The 23,816-nt window shown below is 40.5% G+C and overlaps 2 protein-coding genes across 3 annotated transcripts in view; both read left to right on the top strand.

Annotated features, from left to right (window-relative positions):
- The window catches only part of LOC131463757 (dematin-like), a 50,911-nt gene extending 36,870 nt beyond the window's left edge, over positions 1–14,041 (top strand). Inside the window, exons 12-17 of one of the 2 annotated variants that reach the window (XM_058635768.1) lie at positions 6,299–6,348; positions 6,438–6,474; positions 7,030–7,037; positions 7,126–7,182; positions 7,339–7,419; positions 10,304–14,041. In XM_058635768.1, coding sequence (XP_058491751.1) covers positions 6,299–6,348; positions 6,438–6,474; positions 7,030–7,037; positions 7,126–7,182; positions 7,339–7,419; positions 10,304–10,417 — 347 coding nt within the window. In that variant the 3' untranslated portion in view covers positions 10,418–14,041. Of the gene's footprint in view, positions 1–4,951; positions 5,012–6,298; positions 6,349–6,437; positions 6,523–7,029; positions 7,038–7,125; positions 7,183–7,338; positions 7,420–10,303 lie in introns of those variants that run through there. The other variant, XM_058635767.1, reaches the window with a different exon arrangement.
- A 460-nt stretch (positions 14,042–14,501) lies between these two features.
- The window catches only part of si:dkey-220o5.5 (actin filament-associated protein 1-like 2), a 32,724-nt gene continuing 23,409 nt past the window's right edge, over positions 14,502–23,816 (top strand). The window contains exons 1-6 of the mRNA XM_058636763.1: positions 14,502–14,792; positions 18,760–18,894; positions 18,981–19,058; positions 19,202–19,263; positions 20,451–20,565; positions 20,640–20,872. Of these exons, the coding sequence (XP_058492746.1) occupies positions 14,777–14,792; positions 18,760–18,894; positions 18,981–19,058; positions 19,202–19,263; positions 20,451–20,565; positions 20,640–20,872 (639 nt within the window). The 5' untranslated portion in view covers positions 14,502–14,776. The remainder of the gene's footprint in view (positions 14,793–18,759; positions 18,895–18,980; positions 19,059–19,201; positions 19,264–20,450; positions 20,566–20,639; positions 20,873–23,816) is intronic.

Raw genomic sequence — 23,816 nt, 5'->3', positions numbered from 1 at the left:
CTACTGGCGAGACAAGAACATCTAGTTTGCTGTAGACTACCCAAAAATGCTCCCATGTCACTGGGTAGCACAGTGATTGTCGAGCCCACTGCATCCAAGTCTATGCCTCGAAACATCATTGTTGGCCGTACCATCACACCTTTGTGGGGGGATGGATGGGTTCCAATGAAAGTTGCCAACCTGTTGGACAAACCCATCACCCTCAAAAGAAACAGCAAATTGGCCGATGTGTCTCCTTGTTTAACTGTGGAGGATTTTGAGATTTTCCAAGGCACCAGCCAACTCAAAAAGCAAACAGTGGAAAAAGCATGATATTGCAGATTACAGCGGGCTGGACTTGCTGACATCGACATTGAACAGTGCCACGCTGATCAAGTGGTCCTGTCTGACATGGAAGAACAGGAAATTATAAGGAAGTCAGTGAGTGAGTATGCATCCCCCCTAGTGTGTAAAAAAAATGGCAGTTTGAGGCTTTGCACTGATTACAGATGGCTAAACGAGAGAACACTCAAAGATGCACACCCATTACCACACCAATCAGACTGGCCGCTTTGGGAGGGAACACCTACTTCAGCACGATGGACCTCACTTCTGGTTTCTATAACATTCCAATGGCAGAGAAGGACAAGAAATACACGGCATTCACAACTCCGATGAGATTGTATGAGTATAATCGGATGCCCCAAGGTCTGTGCAACAGCCCCGCCTCATTCAGAAATCAGAAATCAGAAACCTTTAATTGTCATTGCACATGTACAACGAAATTATAGCAGCAACCAAGTGTCAAGTACGTAAAAAAGTAAAGGTAATAAAAAAAAGGAACAATGTTCAGTGCAAAGGAACAATGTTCAGTGCAAAGGATATAAAATAGATAAATAGGTAGTATGTACAGTGTTGTTACAGTATATGCACAATGTCCTTGGGTGGTGTGTGTGCGTGTCAGTCAGTGTGTGTGTGTGTGTGTGTGTGTGTGTGTGTGTGTGTGTGTCAGTGTTTGTTTGTGTTCAGTGCAGTGATGGCTTGTGGGTAAAAGCTGTTTCTGAGTCTGTTTGTTCTGGTTTTGATGGACCTGTAGCGTCTGCCAGAGGGTAACAGGTCGAAGAGGTGATGTGCGGGGTGGGAACTGTCTTCTGTGATTGCCTCAGCTCTGAGGCAGCGGGAAGAGTAGATGTCTCTGAGGGAAGGGAGGGGGCATCCGATGATCCTCTGTGCTCATCGGATGATGATCAGCATATTTGGAGATCTGAATTTCAGTCACCTGTTGTGCCATTTGGATGATCTACTTGTGTTTGCAGCAACTCAAGAAGAGGCTTTGAAGAGGTTAGAGGTTGTTTACCAGCGACTCAGACTCCATAACCTTAAACTGAATCCCAAGAAATGCCACTTGATGAGATCCTCAGTCAGATTTTTGGGACATGTTATCGATGGGGATGGAGTGGCAATGGACCCGGCAAAAGTTGAGGTTATAACAAAGATGTCAAAGACGGATCTGGTGGAGGACGATGGCTGCACATCATCTGTGAAGAGAATAAAATCTTTCCTTGGAATGGTGTTTTACTATCAACATTTCATCGCTAACTGCTCCTCCATAGCAAAACCACTGTTTGCTCTCACCGCTGGCCAAAAGAAGCGTGGTAAAGTCAAGACAGACTCTAACGCTGGCTCTTACAGGAAACTCAAGCCCTCTGACTGGACAGATGTGTGTGATAAGGCTCTGTGTAACCTGAAAGAGAGTATTTTGAACTGTGTTGTTCTCTCGCACCCCGATTTCTCGCTGCCTTTGGTCCTATCAATTGATGCGTCACCTTGGAGCTGTACTGTCACAGATACGAGCTGGTGAAGAAAAAGCACGCCCTGCTAATAAGACACTGAGCAAATCTCAGAAGAGATATCCAGCACACAGGCTTGAAATGGAGTGGGTGTGAGAAATTCAGTCATTGGTTAAGAGGTCATTCTTTTACAGTATGGGCTGACAACAACCCTCTTACCTATTACATTACATGTCATTTAGAGGACACTTTTATCCAAAGCGACTTACAATGGAATTGAGTACAATTAGCCAGGGGTGGAGTCGAACTTGCGACCATTGGGACAAAGATGTCTTTCGCACAAAGGGTACCGGTCTTACCCACTGAGCCACTCCACCCCGTCGTGATTACCTATATCATGACGAAACCCAAGCTAGATGCATGTGAGCAGCATTGGGTGTCTAAGCTTGCCCCTTACACGTTTGACTTGAAGCATATACCTGGCACCAAGAACATTGTGGCTGATGCTCTTAGCAGAGACCCCTTTGCAAAAACAGTCAGCCACAGGGTCGTCCCAGAGCAGTACAGCCATCTCCTCGCTGAAGCTGAAGGTGTTAATCATGATGGTATCCAAGACACCTTTCGACTTAAAGTTCCATGTCACTGGGTGAAAGAGTCAACAAAGCTCTCGTCTATCCCTTCAAAATGTTACTGTGATTCTGTCTCTGTCAAGGCTCTTCTGGATGCTCACGACCAGTGGGAGGCTGCTGTTGAGACGAGGGCTGTGGAACTGAGCCATTCTGTCCAAGATATGTTGTCACAAGGGCAAGATTCGCTTCCCATGTTCAAGTTAGAGGAGCTCCAGCGTAGTCAAGAACTTGATCCCACCATTTCAGTCATCATGCCTTTTGTCATTCAAGGGAGGCGTCCTTCCAGGCATGAGAGGGCAGGATTTGTTGCTTAGGCCATGGTGTTTGTCAAACAGTGGGAGAGACTCAAAGTTCAGACAACATCAGTAAACAGAAGAGGCACCAGTTTGTCTTGCCTGATAGCCTCAAAGACAAAGCGCTAAATGGCATACATGATGTTGCCGGACATTAAGGGCAGGAGAGGACCCTGCATCTAGCGAGACAGCGTTTCTTCTGTTCTAAAATGGAGTCTGATGTGTATGTAAGGTGCTGTCAAAGGTGCATTCTGGCTAAAACACCAGATCCTTCTGCTCGGGCCCCTCTTGAGAGCATTAGAACTACAGCCCCCATGGAGCTAGTGTGTTTGGATTTCTGGAGTACAGAAGACCGTAACCAACACTCTGTGGATGTTCTCGTAGTGACGGATCATTTCACTAAGTTAGCCCACGCTTTCCCATGTATAAATCAGACCGCAAAACAAGTAGCCAAGAAGTTGTGGGATCATGTCTTCTGTGTGTACGGATTTCCTGAGTGTGTGCATTCTGATCAGGGAGCCAATTTTGAAAGCGAGCTGATAGCAGAACTGCTGAAGCTTTCTCGAGTGTCCAAGTCACATACTACAGCGTATCATCCCATGGGAAATGGCGGAACTGAAAGATCAAACGCTTGGGAGTATGCTGCGGTCCCTTCCTCTCAAGGAAAAGTGGCCTCAACAAATACAGACTTTGACATTTGCGTATAATGCAACAGTGCATGAGACTACAGGATATGCACCATTCCAGCTTATGTTTGGCCGTACCCCGAGACTTCCTGTGGATGTGATGTTCAGACAGGTGTTGCATGATCCAGTCGACCTATGCAAAGACACTAATGTTACATCTCAATGAGGCAGCCAGAATCGCACAACGACATGCGATCAAGGAACAGGACAAACAGGCTAAAGGCTATAACACAAAAGTGAAAGGCACTTACTTGAACATTGGGGACAGAGTGCTCATTGCAAACAAGGGTGAGAGAGGGAAGAAAAAGCTTGCTGACAGATGGAATGCGACTTTGTATACAGTCAAAGAGAGAAACTTGCAGACCCACACATACAAGCTGGAGGACAGTGACGGTCGCACAAAGATAGTGCACCGCAACCTCGTCCTGGACATCAACTTTCTGCCTGCAGTGACCACCGAAGAGGATGTGAGTGTGGTGGAATCGGAGGATGCTCAGGGTCAAGAGATCACAAGTGAAGGATTGTCTGAGTTGGACCAGCCGGGTCAGGATGTTCCAGAGTTGGCGGAGCAAATCGAGCGTTCTCCAAGTGATCGGAGCTATGTGAACAGAGACGCTGACCTGGACAGTTTAGACGCAGAATGTGACTCAGCCCTATCATCTTCATCAGATCCAAGTTTGGACCAGTCAAACACTCAGCTGACCCCAGACGGTGACACACAGACACAGTTACGGATGCATCCAAGAGATACAGGTCATGACACAAGTTCACAAGTACAGTCAGTGGCGGACACAGGGCATGCACTTAGTACACAAGCGGGCAGGGTCAGTAAAAGAGTCAATCGTCTCATTGAGTCCATGTTTCAAAAACCTTTTGGTCTCGGAGCAGGTTCAGTTAGCAGAAAATCTCACTCACTTGTTATACTGTTTTAAGGTAGATGGACATATGTTTGGTTTCCCTTTGTGATTTTGTATATGTGATTTTTGAAATGATTGATGTAACACTTTCTAAGTGAATGGTACTTTGTATTAGGAGGTGACAGAGGTGCATGGTGTAAAAGGCAGCATGTCGATCTATGAGTAACCAAGGACTGATCACCCTTGTGTTTATTCTCAACCCGACCTACGGAGTAGGTAGCTTATACAGCTGATGGTAAAACTTAGAGTTTTCAGTGAGCCCTGGTCAGGTATATGCATTTTGAATCCATTGTACAAGTGTTTTAAATTGGTTTCAGAAGTATGGTTAGGATTTTGGCGAAATCTAGGAGGGGTGGATGTAGCCCATGTGTACATGTGATAGGTTTATATTCCACCAAAATCCTTTTGTTTTCTTGTATATGCATTGTACATTCAGTTCTGAATGAGTTCACACAGTAAAATGTTAGACAGAGACTTGTTTATTACTTTGTATAAGTTGCTAATGTTGGTCTCTTGTAAAATATTTATCTTGTTATATAAATTTTGTTATCGAGTACAGTAGTCTAGTAGTTTGTTAGCCGTGGCTTAAAAGCTAGGCTATAGGAGCACGCAGGTGGTTTTTCACGCGTCCGCTGCTTTCTTTATTCTCCTTTCAAGGTGCACATGTGAAACCAGAGCGTGAAAGTTGCTGTACTGATGTTATTGTGTTTTGCACAGGTATGTAAGCTCCCTGTTTGTCATTTTTATTACTGCACAATGATTTTATTAGTAAGTTTAGACTTTTGTAATTAATTTTCATATACATAATGTGTATTATTGTTTATTGTGAATTCATATTAATTCATAAAAATACTAAATTGGTCTTATCTGCAGCAGTACAGCGAAACGTCACCCAGAGCAACCTGCAGTGCTTAGCACCGGAGGCTAATCGGTTAGCACCAGAGGCTAACCGGTAAACTGGCGTTTTGCGTTCACAGCGGGTGTCAGCCTTGACTCGGACTGACACCTGCTGTGGCAGCTTGCAGGATGTGTTGATCCATTTTATCACATTAAAACGTTGTACATCAAAGCTACAATGCTAACAATGCTAACGTTGCCTCGCAAACGTCGGTAACGTAGGCCTGGTGTAATGGAGTGAGGCTCTGTAACGCAAACACCCTGCTCTTACATTAAATTCAATAAATGTAAGCTTTCTCTGAAGTCCGCGAATAACAATGTCAATGCGTAGGCTTATTTCTTCTAGGCGTATTTCTTCTGCCTAACTTGCGCAGTGAATAAAGGCCACGTGAATAAATGCAACAGCACCTCCGCATACAGTTACATGCACTCATACACTTATCCACTCTCAACATATATATATATATATATATATATGTATATATATATATATATATATATATATACACACACACACACACAAGGCAGGATTGTTTTTATTGATGCTTCACTGGATTTGTTTCCATATTCCATGTTTATATTCATCACACACCATGAACGGCTACAATTCTGGTGTCGCCAAGCAGAACAGTATGTTACTGTCAGATTAACAGAATATACTGTTAGTTTACAGGAGGAAGGCAGAAAGACAGAGGCAGAAATGGGAGAAAAGATGAAGGGGCAATGAAACCATAAAAATTAAGGATCATGTAGGAGAAATGAGACAGGAAAGAAAGAACAGAAGGCAAGGGGAAAGATGAAAAAGCCAAGAGCAAGGTAATATGAAAATGGAAGGAGGATGGAAAGAAGAAGCAGGTGCAAAAAGGAGGCAGGAAAATGGAGGGAGCAGGAGTAAATATGCATGTGGAAGAAGCAGATATGAGGCAGGAGGAGAACAAAGGATGGAGAAAGTGTTTCTGGAATTTAAATATTTGATCTTTGTTGTGAAAGCCAACTAGCATTGAGTTTCCTACAACGTCTCAACATTGAAGGAAGAAGGCAAAAGTAAGAATCAGGTGTGGTGGGTGTATATTTAACCAGTTTTGTTCACCTCATCCTCTCTCTCAGGGTCCAACACCTCCAGGTCTGTGTATTTCCCCACCTCTGGCTTGTCCAGGGTGAGTAACAGACATCCACTGAACACAGTTGTCCAGTCACAGCAGAGTCATGTGATCACAGTGATAACCAAATGTCTCTGTCCTTTCAGCTGCAGTTAACAGAGTTCTCTGAAAAAACTCCTGCAGGTAAAGATTAGATATTTAATTCGAAAGATTTTTGGCAAAAAAAAAGAAATTTTCTATGGGTGTAATTTTTTTATATGCATTATTTATCTTACATGCAGCCCTCCATTTATTGTTCTTATTTTATTTACTACTAGCAGTAGTTAACAATAAAGCATTTATGTTGTGTTTTGAGTTGTAAATGTATAGAAACCTGGAAAACCAAGACAAAAACATTCCAGTAATCCACTTTCTAAATTGAACCTAAATTATTTGTGTGTGGAAAAAAAACACCAAAAACATTTTTTAATAAGCCCCCCCCCCAAAAAAAAGAAGGATGATCTTTATAATCTCCTTTACTGTATATGCTTTTGTCACCTGTTAAAAACGATTAGAAATGAATTGTTTTCACAGAAATAGTCAAAATTATCAGCAGACTCACTGGCAGTTCAGTGTTTCCATTTTTTGGCATGAGGATGAACTTTAAAGCTAAGCCGATTATTTACCTTAAATCTGCATAATTTCATCTAAGGAAAGTAATAATTCATTTATATATTTTTTCTCTCTGTCTTCCTACAGGTGTGCAGGTACAGTATGATGATTTAAGTCAACATCATCTGCACTCATTACATCAGTTTTTTTCTCTAAATGTGTGTTGTGTATTGTGTGTTGCAGAACGGTGATTCCAGAATGGACAGAGGAAACTCGCTCCCCAGCATGTTAGAGAATAATGTAAAAGTAATGTGTTTTTCATTTTTTATTGTTGTTGTTATTATTATCATTGTTGTTGTTATTGTTGTTCAAATGGTGAGTTCATCTGAATCACACTTTTCATCACAGTGTAACACTTGTCTCACTAACGATGAGCTGATGATGTAATATCTGCAGATTTACCCTTATGAAATGCTGGTGGTGACCCACAAAGGACGAAGCAAACTGCCACCTGGTGTGGACAGAACCAGACTAGAGGTAAACACTGTCTTAGTTTGATCTTAAAGAAAACAACAAAACAGTGTCAAGAAAACATTCAAAATACTGCACGCAGCTGTTTGTTTTACTTCTCTTTATTTATGTTTAAAGATATAAATTGCAATAGCAATAGTTGTATGGAGGATCAAATCTGCCAAAATTCTAAATAAATGAATAGACTACTACTCAAACTCGGACGAGTTTAAAATTCAAAATGGTTGACTTCCTGTTGAGTTGAGGCCATGGTTACGATCGACTTTTTTGTTTGTCTTGGTCTATAACATCTTTACACCAGGTTTCGGGAAATTTGGTGAAACTCAATTTTGCCTCTGTTTTCACCTTAGGGGGCGCTATAGAGCCCTTGAGTGATGCACAGGTTCGGGACCTATGCCAATATTGCATTTTCGCCAGACCTGACCTGCATAATTTGACAAGGAGCCGTCCGGCCCCTGCCATTTGTGGCTCTGGCCCTAATAATATTAAAAAATAAATGTACCATTAATCAGTTTCGCAAACTAGAACTCTATCCTCACAACACATCACTTTGTCACAGAATTTAGAATTAGTCATTTGTGGCGTGTGTGCACAGTGGACAGGAGGGGGGGATACAGGGACCTTGTGGAGGCCTTCACTGACTGGAGCATGAGGAACTGCCTTCTCCTGAACACCACCAAGACCAATGAATTGGTGGTGTTCAGGAGATCAAAAACACCATGCCAGTCAGTCTGCATTGGGGGAGTGAAGGTAGAGACAGTGCAGTGCTACAAATACCTGGGGGTGGTACCATGGATGTATTATAAGAACTGGATAGAGCACCGCCCCTTTGGCTCCGTTCATTCCTTCCTATGGAGTTGCTCACCCAGCACATATGCCAAAAAAGTTTCTGACTTCCGTGTTTATTTCCAGGTTGTGCGGCCCATAGAGTGTGCGCAGTAGTGTTACTCCCATAATGCCTTTCGGCTACGTGAATGAGCCGCCCGCGTTCTCGCTCTCGCTTGGTTTCAGCGAAAAGGCATGATGGGAGTACGCTACTGACGTGCGCAAGCGGATTTCATGAATACCGATGGCACGTTAGCTTCGGGCTTTAAACCATGGATTTGTAAATGAATGTCAAAACCAACGATAGTGAATACAGTAAGCTGAAAAGTATAATGACGAAATTACAGGTTCAAATTATCAATTTAATGGTTAATTTAATTGACCGTGGCTATTAGTTTATATGTGTTTTTACAGGAATTATTGTTTTCTTGCTTGATTTTCCATTCACTGATATACTGTATGCTAATCATCAAAAATGTTGTAAAATACAAAATGTTGCTGTCACAGAACTCAGGGATTTTATATATTATTGTCTAAGAAAATAATGACAATTTTACATACATTTAAATTTCGAAGTTCACATTTCTAACTGTTTATGTAGGTGGTTTAGGTGGTGGAGTGGCTCAGTGGTTAAGAGCGCCTGTGGTTAAGACCCTGTGTGCAAAGACTTAATGGTCCCAAGTTCAACTCCACCCCAGGCATGTTGTACTCAATTCCCTTGTAAGTCGCTTTAGATAAAAGCGTCTGCTAAATGACATGTGATGTAATGTTTACAAATAAAGCTAACGTATAATTACAATTTATAGTAAATATAATAATCATAAAATATTGCATCACACGGTCACAGCTCCACAGTCCACATCGTCGTCTGCCCCGTGTTTACAATGTCAGTATGAATCCACACAGCAGCTCGTTAAAACATACGATAATAAGTTTGAAAATAAATCCTCATGAGCAACAAATAAATAACTAAAACCTGCTTTGTTGTAATATTTTAAAAAATGTAAAAGAAAACCCATCATTGCTTTCATTTATTCACATTTCTCTTAAAGTTTTCACATCGTACGGTTCTCTGACAGTAGCGCCGTTCCCGAGACGCCACATGACCGCGCTTTGCTGTGCTCGTACACACCTGTGACGTCACTCTGGGAAATAAGATTTCTCTGGGCTTTTTATGGCCTTTAGGAAGGTTATGTGAAACTCCATGAATTAAAAATATAGAATATAAAGATCTATACATGCCTACGTCCATGTCTCGAGGTGTCCTGTGAACAGTTTTATGGGTGTCTCCTTTACTATTGTGGTCAATGGGAAATTGCTTTTTGGGCTGCATGAGTATTTTTTGTTGCAGTGGCCACCATAACAAAATTGTCTTCAAGGCAGAGGGGGGGTGCTCTATCCAGTTCTAATAATACATCCATAGGTGGTACTGAATGATAAGCTGGAGTGGTCTGCTAACCCATCCTTATTACACAGCACTAGTGAACACACACAAGCCAGGTACAGGAGCAGTGGGCAGCACATAACTGTGCCCGGGGAGCAATGGGGGGTTGGGTGCCTTGCAAGCCCAAATTCTTTCCTTGGACTGCCCAGTAGAAAACCACTTTATTAATACAGGTCATTTACCAGATGAAGAATGAAGGACAGGACAGAAAATGAGGGGACTACCTAGTAGCTACTAAACATATGTGTGTGTCACTTGATTCAAGCTGTTCCTCACACGTTACTAATGTAGTTAACTCTAAGCACTGGTCCATGAGTTGCTGTTTGTGTTAACTTGATGCAGCCCTCACTAAATGTGTCATGGAAAACAGCTTCACATTTGATGGGAACGCATCTTTAGTCTTGGTGCACTGGGGCTCTACCACCTGCACTTAACACCCAAAATGATGGAAATACAAACAAGTGAGTGAGAGAAAGCAGAGGCAAACAGCCTCTCAGTGTACAGCCTGCTGGAAAATATTATTATGAGAGCAAAGAGCAGTTTTTATATGCTCCTCACTGTATTAAATAATGGTATTCATTTCTCTCTCTGCTTTTTTCTGTATGTCTCATGTCCCTGCAGAGACTCCTCTCTCAGGACGAGTTCTTCAGTATTTTCGGCATGTCCATTGAAGAGTTCAACTGCCTCTCTCTCTGGAAGAGGAATGAGCTGAAGAAGAAGTTCTGTCTCTTCTGACTGTTGCTGAGACTCCATGTCCCACACTCCCATACATCCCTCATGACTCTGAACAAAACTATCAGAATCACAGACCATTATCACCATCATCTGAACAACAAGTGTAAACATGGGACATTTTAAAGCTGCTGTCAGTGATGTTGTTTTTCGCCCATTATTTACAGTGGCCTGGAAGTGCAAACCAGTATTACAAACCTGAAACAAATTTACAAATACAGAAACAAATTAATAAAACTTGAAACAAATTTACATTTTCCGAAACAAATTTACAAAATGCAAAACACTTTTACAAATACCAAAACAAATAAACAAAAGTTAAAACAAATTTACATTTTCCAAAACAAATTTACAAAATGCAAAACACTTTTACAAATCCTGAAGCAAATTTACAAATGCCACAGTCCTTACGGAAAGGGAATGTCCCAATTGCTGCGAGTGAGACAGAGTGAGGTTTTGTCATGGATGTATTATAAGAACTGGATACAGCACCGCCCCTTTGGCTCCATTCATTCCTATGGAGTTGCTCAGATTTGTCAAAAAAGTTGTGCATGATCATATTATTGAGCTATGTGACTAACACGCAATGCATTCTGGGGGTAAAGGAAAAATGCCAGTAGTCCGGTTGTTTACTTCTTTGTTACAGTAATATGTAACAGCAATAGTAAAAGAGACACCTATAAAACAGTCCACAGGACACCTCGAGACAGGGGCATAGGCATGTCTCGAATTGGGACATTCCCTTCCGTAAGGACTGTGGCATTTGTAAATTTGTTTCAGGATTTGTAAAAGTGTTTTGCATTATGTACATTTTTTTTAACTTTTGTTCATTTGTTTTGGTATTTGTAATATTTTGTAATACTGGTTTGCACTTCCAGGCCACCATAATTATTAATACAAATCTGATACCAATAATTTACATGATGCATTTTAACAGTATGCATCTACTCTTGTGGAATGTGATGATTTGAGTGATGATTGCTATCTTTCTTGTACAGCCTGGCTCGGGTTAAACCGTACACATATTAAAAAAATGGACATAGCCTTCTAAGAATATAAGAATATATTAAATAGCCACCAGGGGGTGACTTTGTTGGATGGAAAAAGACTGGAAGTCTAAGGGAAAATGAGACTTCTCACTTGATGTATAACATCAATAACAGAAGTTAAGGGTCTCTCTCACTCACTCACCTCTTTAATAGAGCATGATGTCAATTTTGTAAATTATTTTTCACATTGTTATGTGCGACATCACAACCACTTATCACTTGGGTTAAACCTGTAATAAAGCCATAGAACTTGCAGTACACATAATTTTTTTACTTATAAGCTTTCCAACAATAAGTTGCCTAGTTGCTTACAAGCTAACTCTGGCTAATGTTACATCACTTCTTTATTAGAAGAAGTGATGTAGTGAAGTTATTTCTGGTAGTGTAGCATACATGTGCATATATGCTGATGCCCAACCTGGTGTTTTCTGAGTTGTGGCTCCTAACTGGATGAAGCTTTGTGGGATACAATGTAACTCCTATATTTAGGCCACGTTCAAACTACAGCACTTTTGTATGACAACTGTTGGAATTTAATAAGACTTTAACTTAAGTAAGTCACTGACAGCAGCTAATTCAAACCATAGCAAATTAAAAAACAAGAATTAACGAGTGAAACTCTTTTAGAGACAGTTAGAAGTTTAACAAAGACTTTTGTATGTCTTTCTAGTTCAGCAAAGATCACTGCCACACACGCACTTAAATGACAATAAACATCAAACCAGAGCAGAGGTGGAGGCTGTATCTGGAATCACTCACTATACTTATCACTATACAATGAACCCTCCACGTGGCTCTGGTTTGTTCATTTAGCAGGTTGCAAACATTTAGCATTGGCTAGTGTTGCTTAGCGACCAAATGACGTGCAGCTATTTTTTAAAACCATGTCCTTGATATTGAAACTCTGACAAGTAAAATCATCAAATTATCTATTTTCACCTTAAAGAAAAACAACGTGAAAGAATGGAAAGTGGCTAAAATCATTTCCATGGATATTTCTGAAGGAAACAAAATACAACAACAATACAAGAGGAATGATGGGAAATTACCATTAAGCAAAAGTCACATTATAAATTGATGAATGCCTTCTTTATAAGAGTCTCAAGCATCTCTGTGACAAACGCAGCACTTGTAGTTAAACACCTATAAAGTGTGAATCTCCTCCAGCATCACATCTGATTATTATCAACATGGTTCACATGTTGAAGTCAGTAAAAGCAGTTGTGAGCTCATGTGAAGGTGGAACGTGGTGGATCTGACTGAGTTTGTTGTGCATTTCAAGGGACTTGACTTGTTGATGTAGGGTGACCTAACGTGAGGCAAATACTTCAAGCAGTGAAGTTTCATACAGAGTCAAAACAGACATGTGTAGATGCAGTTTTACTGTTGGTTGAACCAGGTGACGCCAAGTTCACATCATTCACTCAAAATTTAAACATTTAAACTGAAGTGAATAATTTACCTGACGTGTTTACCTGTCATGAAAGTTGAGGTTTATTGTTTGTTGATGCATTAGAAAATGAAGACAGGTGTTGTATGTGCAAAACCCCAATGGAGACCTGACAAAGGAAGGCGTGGGGCTTAAAGTGAACGAGGAAGTTGAATGACCTGGTAAATTCTGAAAGTACTGTATCACTTGATTCAAGCTGTTGGTTGCACTTCATTCATTCATTCATACATTCATTTCTCTGCAATTTTTTCCGTGACTTGCAAACTTGCTGACTTCTGACTAAGGTCTTTGCTTCAGCACCGTATGCCTCTTTTAAGTGAGGGACTTTTCATTTGTGACACCGCACTGGTATTTACTCTCTTATTTGATCTGATGATTGAGTTCTCATGTGCTTACAGTCATTTACGCTGTTTTTGTTTGACATGAGCTCACTCTCACCTCCATGTCTGACTCACACACCTTACCACCTCATGCTTCCTGTATCTGTGGAACAAGAAAAGACTGGAAAAAAATAAAAAAATAAAGGATATTTGATTTTTTTTGAGTAAATGCACATTATTCATTTTACGTTGAGACAATTTACATTGTTCTTTTAATTTCTTGATTCACTAAGAGGATTCATGCTTTGTTCTGATTGGTTGTGTTTTGTATTAGAGACAGGAAGTGGCTTTGCCGTGACTAACACCATGATGACACAAAGATTGTTCCGTGTTTTGTACATTTCAAGGTTTTTTTCATCGACTTTTCTAACATGCAGGGTGATGTCACAATGCAACATCACTGTCAACATGTCTGATAGGCTCATGGAACTGCTGTATGCATTATGTTACATGAAGATCTCACATACATTTGCTTTAACCTTTATTTAAATGGTTTGATATAATGAAGTTGACAGTGACACAGCTGTGGTCACCCTGCTGCTGCTGTACATACTGAATCACTGAATGATAATTCTTGTGTAGTTGTCACATGTGGATACAGGTAATGTAACAGATGAATGGTGATGTGAATGATTGCAGGAGGTACAATAAAGAGCATTTTTTTTTTGCTTTAAGAACACTGTGTTTAACTTCCTCTCACACGCGTCTGCATATGATCAACAAAAATAAAATTAAGTACTAAGTCATAGTTCACGCCTTTTAACTGTGTTTATATTAGGTACTGACACATTAGTCAGAGATAACTGGGCTGTTTATTTGCTCAGAAGTCAGCAGACATGCACTCACTGAAAACATGTCAACCAGCAGAAACACAAGGGGGGAAAAATCATTTTAGCAACTTCACAGAAGTGTCATTTGATAAAAATTTACACCAGCTTAAGTGTACAATATTTTAAGAATATGTCTGCCACTTCATCTTATGGAAACTGAAGATTAGGGTAAAACAGACAAAAGTCTCATCTAATGAAATCTATATCAGCGTAAGTCTACAATGTGTTAAAATTGAAGTTTGAAAATACCAGAGAGAAAAATTGCGTTTTTATCTTGTGGGAACAGGAGTTGCAGGAAAAATTAAACTAACACTAAGCTTAACCCTAACAAAAGTCCCTAAAACACTGAAGTCGTAAAATAACACATTTACACTTACCATTAGAGGCAGCAGTGGATCAAGACCTTCTCTTTGGACTCTCATGCAGGAGAGTGAGTTCATAGAGGATGCTATTGTTTCCTGCTTGCCTCCCTCCCCTCATGCATAATGAGCGTCCTGGTCCATCCTCTCTCTCCTCCCTCTAGTGTCAAGGACTCGGTGAGTCAGAGTGAGGAGAAAACAGGAGCAGATCTGTCTGTGATTTTGTGGTCCAAAATCTTTGGTGGAGATATGAGGCTGAAGAGCAGCTGTGACTGAGGCAAAACACAGACAGACATGGACAAACAGAAAGGTAGAGAATTAAAAATACTTTAATTCAAAACGTGTCTCTGTCTCGAACAATGCAATATAATTTACATTACATGAAAATGTGAATTTGTTTTGAATTGCAAAACACTTGAAAATAGATTTCCTGAATTGATGTACCTTTAACTAGCGTTTTTATTCTGTGGAATAATATTTACCTTATTTCATTTCAATCTTGTGATGCTTTTACTGTTAGCTGCTCTGCACATAATTTTGTTTTTACTCTTACGTTATCACACCATATTAATTCAATTCAATTCAATTCAATTCAATTCAATTCAATTCAATTCAATGCAATGCAATGCAATTCAATTCAATTCAATTCAATTTAATTCAATGAAAAATGTTTGCTTTATTTATCTTAAAGCTTTTGTGACTGATAAAATCTTCTTAAATGATTATTCTAGAACTAGAATTACAGGAATATATGAAATACATCCAATAACTTTTAAAAAACAAGTAATTCACAACATGATACATAAGATCTTATTTGACTGTAATGTACTTTTTTCTATAAAAAAAACAATTTTTCAATTTTTTTTCTATATGTATATACTATCTGGATTTTCCGTGAAATTGATGACAGGTCTCACAAGAATCTGTGAGTTAAATCAGTTACACTCAGTGCCCCTTTATCACACTGATGGTATGTTAACTGCAGCAACATAACAATCAGAAACTCCCATCTTTCCTCCTCCTCCTCCTCTTCATCATTTACACTTCCTCCTCTGGCTGCTCTCAGGAGACTGAGGTATTATACTGTTTACATTATTCTGTGTGTGTGTGTGTGTGTGTGTTTGCGTGTGTGTGTGTGTGTGTGTGTGTGTGTGTGGGACTAATGTGACAGAGGGAAAACTTCTCCCAAGACAAATATCACAATAAAGAAGAATTTATTTGAATTTCCTTGTGCTTTTCTGAAACTGATCTTTCCTCCTACGATGTCATGAATGCAAAGTGAGGGAGTTTTAATGAAGTCATCTGATAAACATAATTTGAAGCAAATACTTCATACAATCAAAAAGTCAAAACTCTTTCTTTAAGACCTTAATACCTTATGTTCTTTTTTTATCACTGATTTTCAAGACATTGTTGAAATTATCTAATTTGGCCTGTTGTGACCATGCAGACAATTTTGTTCTAGATGAGGGAGGTGAGATGACATGACGTTGGATACCATAGTTTGTGTACCAGTCATTTTGTAAAAAAAGAAATCTGAGTCAGATCTGATTATGAGACACACATTTTTAGATTCAGTGTGACTCACATGTTCATTAGCTCAGTGTCCATCACAAATAAACTATCTAGAAATGATAAAAAATACCTGCTCCTCCTTGTCACTGCTTGAGTAAGTCATTGACACATAAGAAAATTAATGAAACAAATGAGTTTTAGAGTTTGAGGAAACAGCAGCTCAGTGATGTAAATGTTTCTGCTTCTGTACTAAATTTAACAACGAGAAGATGAAAGAGAGAGCTGCTCCACACCCTGAAACACACACACACACACACACACGCACGCACGCACACACACACAGACACGCACACACACAAACACACACGAACGCATGTTTCTTTTTACTCTGGTTTTAGACTCAGATATGAGATATTCCCTCAAAGTGTTTATGTTATATCAACTTTTTTGTTTTTTAAATGATAGTTACTCAAACAACAAATGAACAAAAAACAGCACAAATTTTTGATTTGGTTATTGTTGATGTTGTTATTGATTTGTCAGCCATTACTCAGTGGGCCTTATTTAATGTGTGTGTGTGTGTGTGTGTGTTTTCTTCAACATAAAAGCCTCACACAGGAAGCGATGTTGATGGACAGATAAGTTCTCTGTATGTCGAGCAGTGGTCTGTTGTTTTCTCTGATGTGTTGTGGGTGTGTGAGTTATGTACAGTTTAAAACAGCAGCAGACTCATAAGCAGAGATGCAGGATTGTTAAAATCAGCACAGAAGAGTTAATGAGAAATGTTTAACCCCTATCTCCCACTCAGCTCAGTGTGTGAATGGACTCACTCTGTCTTTGTGAATGAAGCTTCACACAATTGCTAACTGTTTGGGGTTTTTTTTTCTTTCTTTCTGCATTTTTTACATTTCACCTCCCTCTGTTCATTCTGTTTAGAGGCTCATTCACTTCAGCACATCGGGTCTTGTTCCAGTCGCCTGTCAGTCATAACTGTTACGAGTGATGGGAATATATCATCTACATATATTGTATAGACAGTAACACAATACAAACAGTTGAGCAAGGTTTGAGGAGTTCTTTAACTGCTTCTTGGTGGGTTCGCCCTAATGGTCCATGATGATCAAGGGTGCTATAAGAGATTTCAGGGGCCAGGCAAAGTAGACCTGGGGTCTCTACATCAATCTAAACCTTCTCTGATCTACATCTTATAAGCTACTGTACATTAAAGCAGTAAACAAGATATGTGGATAGTCTCAAACTGTGTTTGATACAGTTTACCTGCAACTTCTTCCCTGTGTGTCTACTTTGTTAAATACTCAATAGAACTATCATATAGTCTCTGTAGTCTATACAGCTGCTAATATAGACAAATCTGCTTGGACAGTTTTCCCAGAATTCAGTTTACAAAACATGAACATGGCGCTGACCAAATTGCAATTCTGAAGGCTTTAAAGTGGGAAAAGGAGTTCACATAAGGGTAATGTTACAAGTTGTCACTTAGCTGAAACACAAAAAGGAATAAAACAACGATTTATCAGAAGGAAGTTAAAACAACATCCGAGAACATGACCGACATAATAGAGAATTAAATCATGTAAATGGTCTCTTAGGGGATAATACAATATATATTTTTACTGGGTAAATAGGCACAATCCTGTTGCTTTTTTTTTCAGTCAAATCAATGAAAATATTTGCTTCCCGTTTCCCTGTTGTCGTACAGAGACCTTGAGTTTTTTAATGTGAAGTAATACACACACTCAGAGTCTTTATGCTGTGTTAAACATTAGCAGCATTTGGCTGCTTATCAGTGTTTGTCCTGTCACATCAGTTAACATGTGAAGGTCAGACCTTGTAATGAGAATCTTCACCAGACCAGGTCCAGTCATTGTGTTTGTTATTTTTCAATCCTGAGGTTGTGTACTGTGTTTTCACCACATAACCTCTTCTACAACAAATACCACATAACCAAAGTCTTCTGTTACTAAAAATGTAGCTTCCGTGAGCTAAGTGTCTTTAAAAAAGTTGTGAGAAGTGATTACGATGAGCTTTCTACTGACTTCAATAGTTTAATCCCAGCTGCCAAATGCAAACTGATTATTAAAACAAAAAGAACCCTGTTCCTCTATGACCTGGGAGCAAATACACAATGTGCATGCAGATAATGCCTGTCATGAAAAAAGGATACCAATAGACCATTCATTCCTAAACTGATCTCTTTGTCTTACATCTTCTCAATCCTTGGATCTTGGCATTATGTCCATCTCTTGCTGATCAGAGATCCTGAATTTTTTTATCTTTTTTAAATATTTGTCTATAACCTGGGCTAACATTTTTACTAACCTCTTTATCTGCCTCAAGTGTTCATTTTGATATTGTTGTAAAATGTGTGTTTTTTTGTATCTGTGTTGACAGTGAAGTGATAATATGAAGTGCCTTTTAATGCCTTTAATTGCCTTTTAATGATTTCAGCTATTTATTCTTTTGAAGCTTAAACACAGTCAGCATTCACAGAGACAGAGAGAGAGAGAGAGAGAGAGAGAGAGAGAGAGAGAGCTCCATGGCACGTTTTATCGACCAGGACAATAAATTAGAACCTGAGCATGTTCACCTCATTTATCAAAACAGCTGAGCTGACAATTTAACTCTAAATGTGTTTTTTTATTGTTTTTTTTTATGTAAATGTACATTTAATTTGAAAGATTAATTAATTGAGTTTTCAGTTTTAATTCAGTCCATCCATCTTTCCACATGTCTCTCTGTAGTGCTGGCCAAATTGATTTTGGATCTGCAGTCCTTCCTGTCTGTTCTAGACTCAGAGAACCTGAGCAACATTGCTCAGGCTCAGAAGAAATCCATCTCAGAGCTGCTGTCCAAACTGCAGACTAATGAAAACCCAGGTAAGAAAAAAAAAAAAAAAATTGTACCTGTTGTTAAAACTCCTTACATCCACTGCTGCAGACGAGTGTGTTTGTTGTGTTTGCAGTGGAAGATGCTGAATACATGATCATGAGCTGTCCATCATCATCGCCTTGCAACAAGCTCGCAGACTCACCTGGGAAAGGTAAAGTGGGACATCACATCATCAGTCCAGTCAGTACTCTTGGCTGAAAACATGATACAGCTGGCTTGACCCTGGGCTATACACATAATACTCATAAAACACATACAGAATTTACAGTATTTACATATATTTTTTTCTTCCAGATGGTGTTCGTTTCCCTGAGCTGAACTCAAGGCAGGACTCCTCCATTTGGCTGAAGAATGGAGTAAGTCATCATGTCTAAAGAGGACATTACATTGACTTACATACAATTCCAGAAATTTTACCTTAACCGCAATCTGTGTCTTAATTTTAGAATACATGTATGTACATATATATGTGAGCATCTGTCCAGAAACTTCATGCAGTATTCTGATTGGTTTGAGCCAGCTGTGGGAAGCAGCAGTGTCACTTTGTGAGAGTTTGATGCTACAATTCCAAAACTTTCTTAATATTGGTCCCCCTCAGTCACCCCCTGCAGCGACAAGTGTGATGTGGAGATCACAGATTTTCTGCCTAATACAGGCTAAAACCTTAAACCAGGCTAAACCTAACCCACGAACTATGCTTCAAAGCCCTAGAAAGTAAGTGAACAACTTACTTACAAATTTCACTTGTGGTGGGAAGTAACTACAGTGGTCACAGCGGAAGTCATTAGGGGGCCAGAAGCAGGTTTTGTACCCCACACCACTGGTGAGGTTAATCTGGTCATGCTCATGATAGTTTCTTCTAGAGGTTAAAGAAAAGTGGAGGAAGAAAACAGGAGGAGGAGGCTAGTCTGTTGTGATGTGGGTCAGTATAATGACAGACTGAGTCCTGAGGTTTGGGAGGAGACAACAGAGTTACTATGTGCTGTGTGTGTGTCACAGAGGGAGGGACAGGATGTACTGTGTTTACATGTACAAGTCATCTCCCCTTTGACTCTCCTCCTATTGGCTGAGAGCTCTGCCAGGAGAGGAAGTGGTCAGTGATGGGGGCTGATTAGCATCTGGTCTACGTGATGTATTGACAGAACACGTGACCTCACAGACACACACGTGCACACACACACACAACAAGAAGATTTCCTGGAAAATCTTGTTCATATACAGTTTTTCCCCTGAATGTCCCTGTTTCCACATCACTCCTTGTTTGATGTAGCTTATAGCAGTGGACTGTGTATTTTTTCTCAGGTATGTTTAGTGCATAATGGGAAATGGATTCCCCTCTAGAATTTTTCAGCCCTGGACCTCCATTTCTTATTTTGGTGCATGAATAAACTGATAATCCCTTTAGATTTACTATTTGACCCTTTAGAAGGGCCTGAATTTAGGGTTAGAAGCGCCAGATGTACTACATTATCCATGAGCCTCAGCATTCAGACTATCCAGAACTGTGGCTTCACATACTCATCCTCATTTCCTTTCATTTTAGAATCAGGGCCCAACAGTGCCACCCCTCCCAGCAGGAGGTTTAGGAGATGATGATGAAGATACATATGAGGAGGCAGAACCCTACGCACCTGCTGATACAACCATGTCAAACACTGGTATCTATACACACATGCAGAACACACACACTCTCTTTTCTGATGAACATAATAACAATAACCTCCATCTCCAGAGAAGGCGGAGTCAGACAGCAGTCACTACGAGTCCTATGGTGATGAGGACGATGATGAGGACAATGAGGGGGAGGAGCTTGTAAAGGATAGAGCTCACTACATCCAGTGGAGTGCCTCTCAGCCATGCCTAAGGCCCGCCCCTGAGTCTCGCCTCTGTGGTTACCTGTGGAGGAGAAAGTGGCTGGGACAGTGGACCAAACAGCTGTTCATCATCAAGAACAACATGCTGCTGGTGAGGACTGAGTGAATCAACATGTGATAAACCAACATTATGTAGTTTTTGCTCAACAGCAGCACCCCCTGCAGCAACACTTGTTTATTGACTCTTTTGGATCCAGAGTTCAAGTAGTTCATTGCAAAATAATCATGTCAATTTACAATTTTTTACAGTACTGCTTTCACTATTTCAATTCAATTCAATTCAATTTTGTTGTATAGTGCCAAATCATAATATACATTATCTCAAGGCACTGTACATAGGCAACATCAAGGAGAGTAGAGAACCCCAACAGTTCACACAATGAGAAAACAGGCATAAGTGGAGAGAAAAAACTCCCTCTTAACAGGAAGAAATCTCTGACAGAACCAGGCTCAGAGATGTGCACTCATCTGTGAGGCCAGCACTTTATACACATTTCTCATGGTTAGAGTTTGGTAGGAGACAGGTCTCTGCCTATAGCCCAAGGTATCAAAAACACAATGCCAGCTGAGCCCGAGAGCACCCTCTACAGGATCTACCCGGTTCTGGGTCAGCCAGAGCTCAGCACTGTCTAATCTGGCAGCTGATGGTAGGTGTTCAACAACAGATGGAAAGTTGCTTGCCCACTGCCTAATTTCAAATCCACCAGTGGACAACAGGGCCCTCATTTTCAGGAGGAGCTCTTTTGCTTCGTTGGGGCAGGGAAGTGATCTAAGGCAGTTATCTACATAGAATGATTTGAATACAGTTTCAACCACATCATCGTTCCCTTTACTGTGCTCCTGCACATGTCTTTGGACGGCATATGTTGCGCAGCAGGGGCTACATGTTGTACCGAATGGGAGCACTTGCCATTCATAGACTGTTGGGTTTTCTTTCCGTTTCATGTCACGCCACAAGAACCTGAGAAGTGGTTTGTCCTCTGGTAAGAGTCTTACTTGGTGGAACATTCCTTTAATATCTCCACTCATAGCAACTCTATGTTGGCGGAAACGCAGTAGTACACCAAGCAGTGATGGACCTAATGTCAGGCCAGGGAGGAGTTGGTCATTTAGTATTTGGTCTTCATATGTAAAAGAACAGTTGAATACAACACGGTGTTTACCATTATGCTCTACCAAGTGATGGGGAATATACCATGATTCTTGTGACCCTGTAATCTGTCCTGCATCAAGCTCTCAACATAACCGGTCTCCTTCAGTTTGTTGATCTCATTATTGTAGATATCGGCCAATTTAGGGTTTTTCTCAAGTTTGCGCTCAGATTGGCGTAGAAGTGGCATCACCGATTCAAATGGGGCAGTCAGTTGTGGTGCATTTTTCTTTCTCAGCAAAGGGGTTGCATAACGTTGAGTTCCTCATATGTCTAATCGTCTGGTCTTTGCATTCAAAAGGTCCATGGCTTCTTTATCTTGTTTTGATCTAGTGATTAACTTTTAATTTCTGAAGGGAAGGGTGTCTACCTGCCATAGTTTCTCTACATCATGTTTTAGCTCAGCATAAGGGTTAGCTTGTGATGTGAATAGGCATTGGGTGGAATCGGATGACTCACCAAGAGAAGTAGGTCCTTGTAGAGCCCATCCAAGCCTTGTTCTCACTGCAGCAGGTGCTCCCCTCGGACCATATTGGATTCTCTCCATCGGTGTGATGAGGAATGGGTTGTCTGATCCAATGAGGATGAGTGGCTGAACTTTAGAGAAAGATGTAAGTGGGAGGTCATGTAAATGTTGATAGCGTTGCTTGAGTTTCTCAATTGGATAACTCTGCTCAACAAACATGATTGTGTCAGCGGTGAAAGCCCTGTCAATCGAAAATTTTCTCTCAGGGTATGAGGCAGCAGATAGTTTGAGGTTTACTGTTCTGCCTTCTAGGGTCTCTGTCTGCTGTCTCACTGTGCGCAGCTCAAGGGTTTCTGGCTCTCCCTCCAAACCAAGATACTTAGCAGCACCTGGTAACAACATTGTACGTTCTGAACCATCATCTAAGATGGCATATATATGAAATGTCCTATTTGTGTTGAAAAGTCTCACTTTAACTATTTTTAGTACTACTTTGGGTGACATACTCTGTGGGTTCACATACAGCACCTTTGATGCTGTTTGGGTTTTATTTACATCATGTAATACACCTAGGTGTCGGCCGTTACATTTGGGGCAAGGTTTCCTCAGGGTGCAATCCGCTGCTTTGTGAGTCCTCCCACATCTCCAGCATCTGTTTTGTTCCTTCAACCATTTTGTCACTTTGTCGGTGCTCAAATCTTTCAAGCTTTCACAGTTTGTGAGGTAATGGGAGGTTGACTGACAGTATGCACACGGATACCTCGTTTGGGGTTGTGGCTGAAATCCTGATGCAGCTTGTCCTCGTGGTGACCTCCGTTCAGCACTGTGAAAAATGGTAGCCGATGGGGATTTGAATCTTTGACCTGCATCTCTCCTTTGAATTTGGGGACCACTGATTTGAAGGCTGTTAGCTTGTGCCACTACTGCCTGACATTCGGACTCCTTCCAGCCATGCAGAAAAGTCCACCAGGTTGTAGTGAGTATTAGAAGAGGCTGAGCGAGTGTGTCTAGCAAAGTTGGAAACTAGCTCTACTGGGAGTTTACTCAACAATCGCTGCACATGTGAAGCACAGGCCAGTTCTGCATCACCTACTCTTGATTTCAGGGATTGTAACATGCCAACCAATGACCTCACTCTAACGGCAAAGTTTTGAAACCCTTCAGCATCTCCACAAGCTAATTTTGGGAGATTTAATAAGGTCTGGATCTCTGTTAGGGCCAATTGATGTGGCTGACCATACTGACGCTCTAAGGCTGCCAGCGCCATGGTGAAAGGTTGTGGGTCATGGGCGTAGGAAAGTGCAATATGGCGAGCAGAGGGGAGACGTAAATGAGCCAATAGAATATGAAATTTGTACAGTTCAGTTTCCTCTGCAGGTAGCAGATTAGTAAAAGCCATCTTTAACATTACAAATTCAT

Source organism: Solea solea, chromosome 8, assembly GCF_958295425.1.
Source record: "Solea solea chromosome 8, fSolSol10.1, whole genome shotgun sequence".
NCBI lineage: Eukaryota > Metazoa > Chordata > Actinopteri > Pleuronectiformes > Soleidae > Solea > Solea solea.
This window is presented reverse-complemented; position numbering and strand designations above follow the sequence as displayed.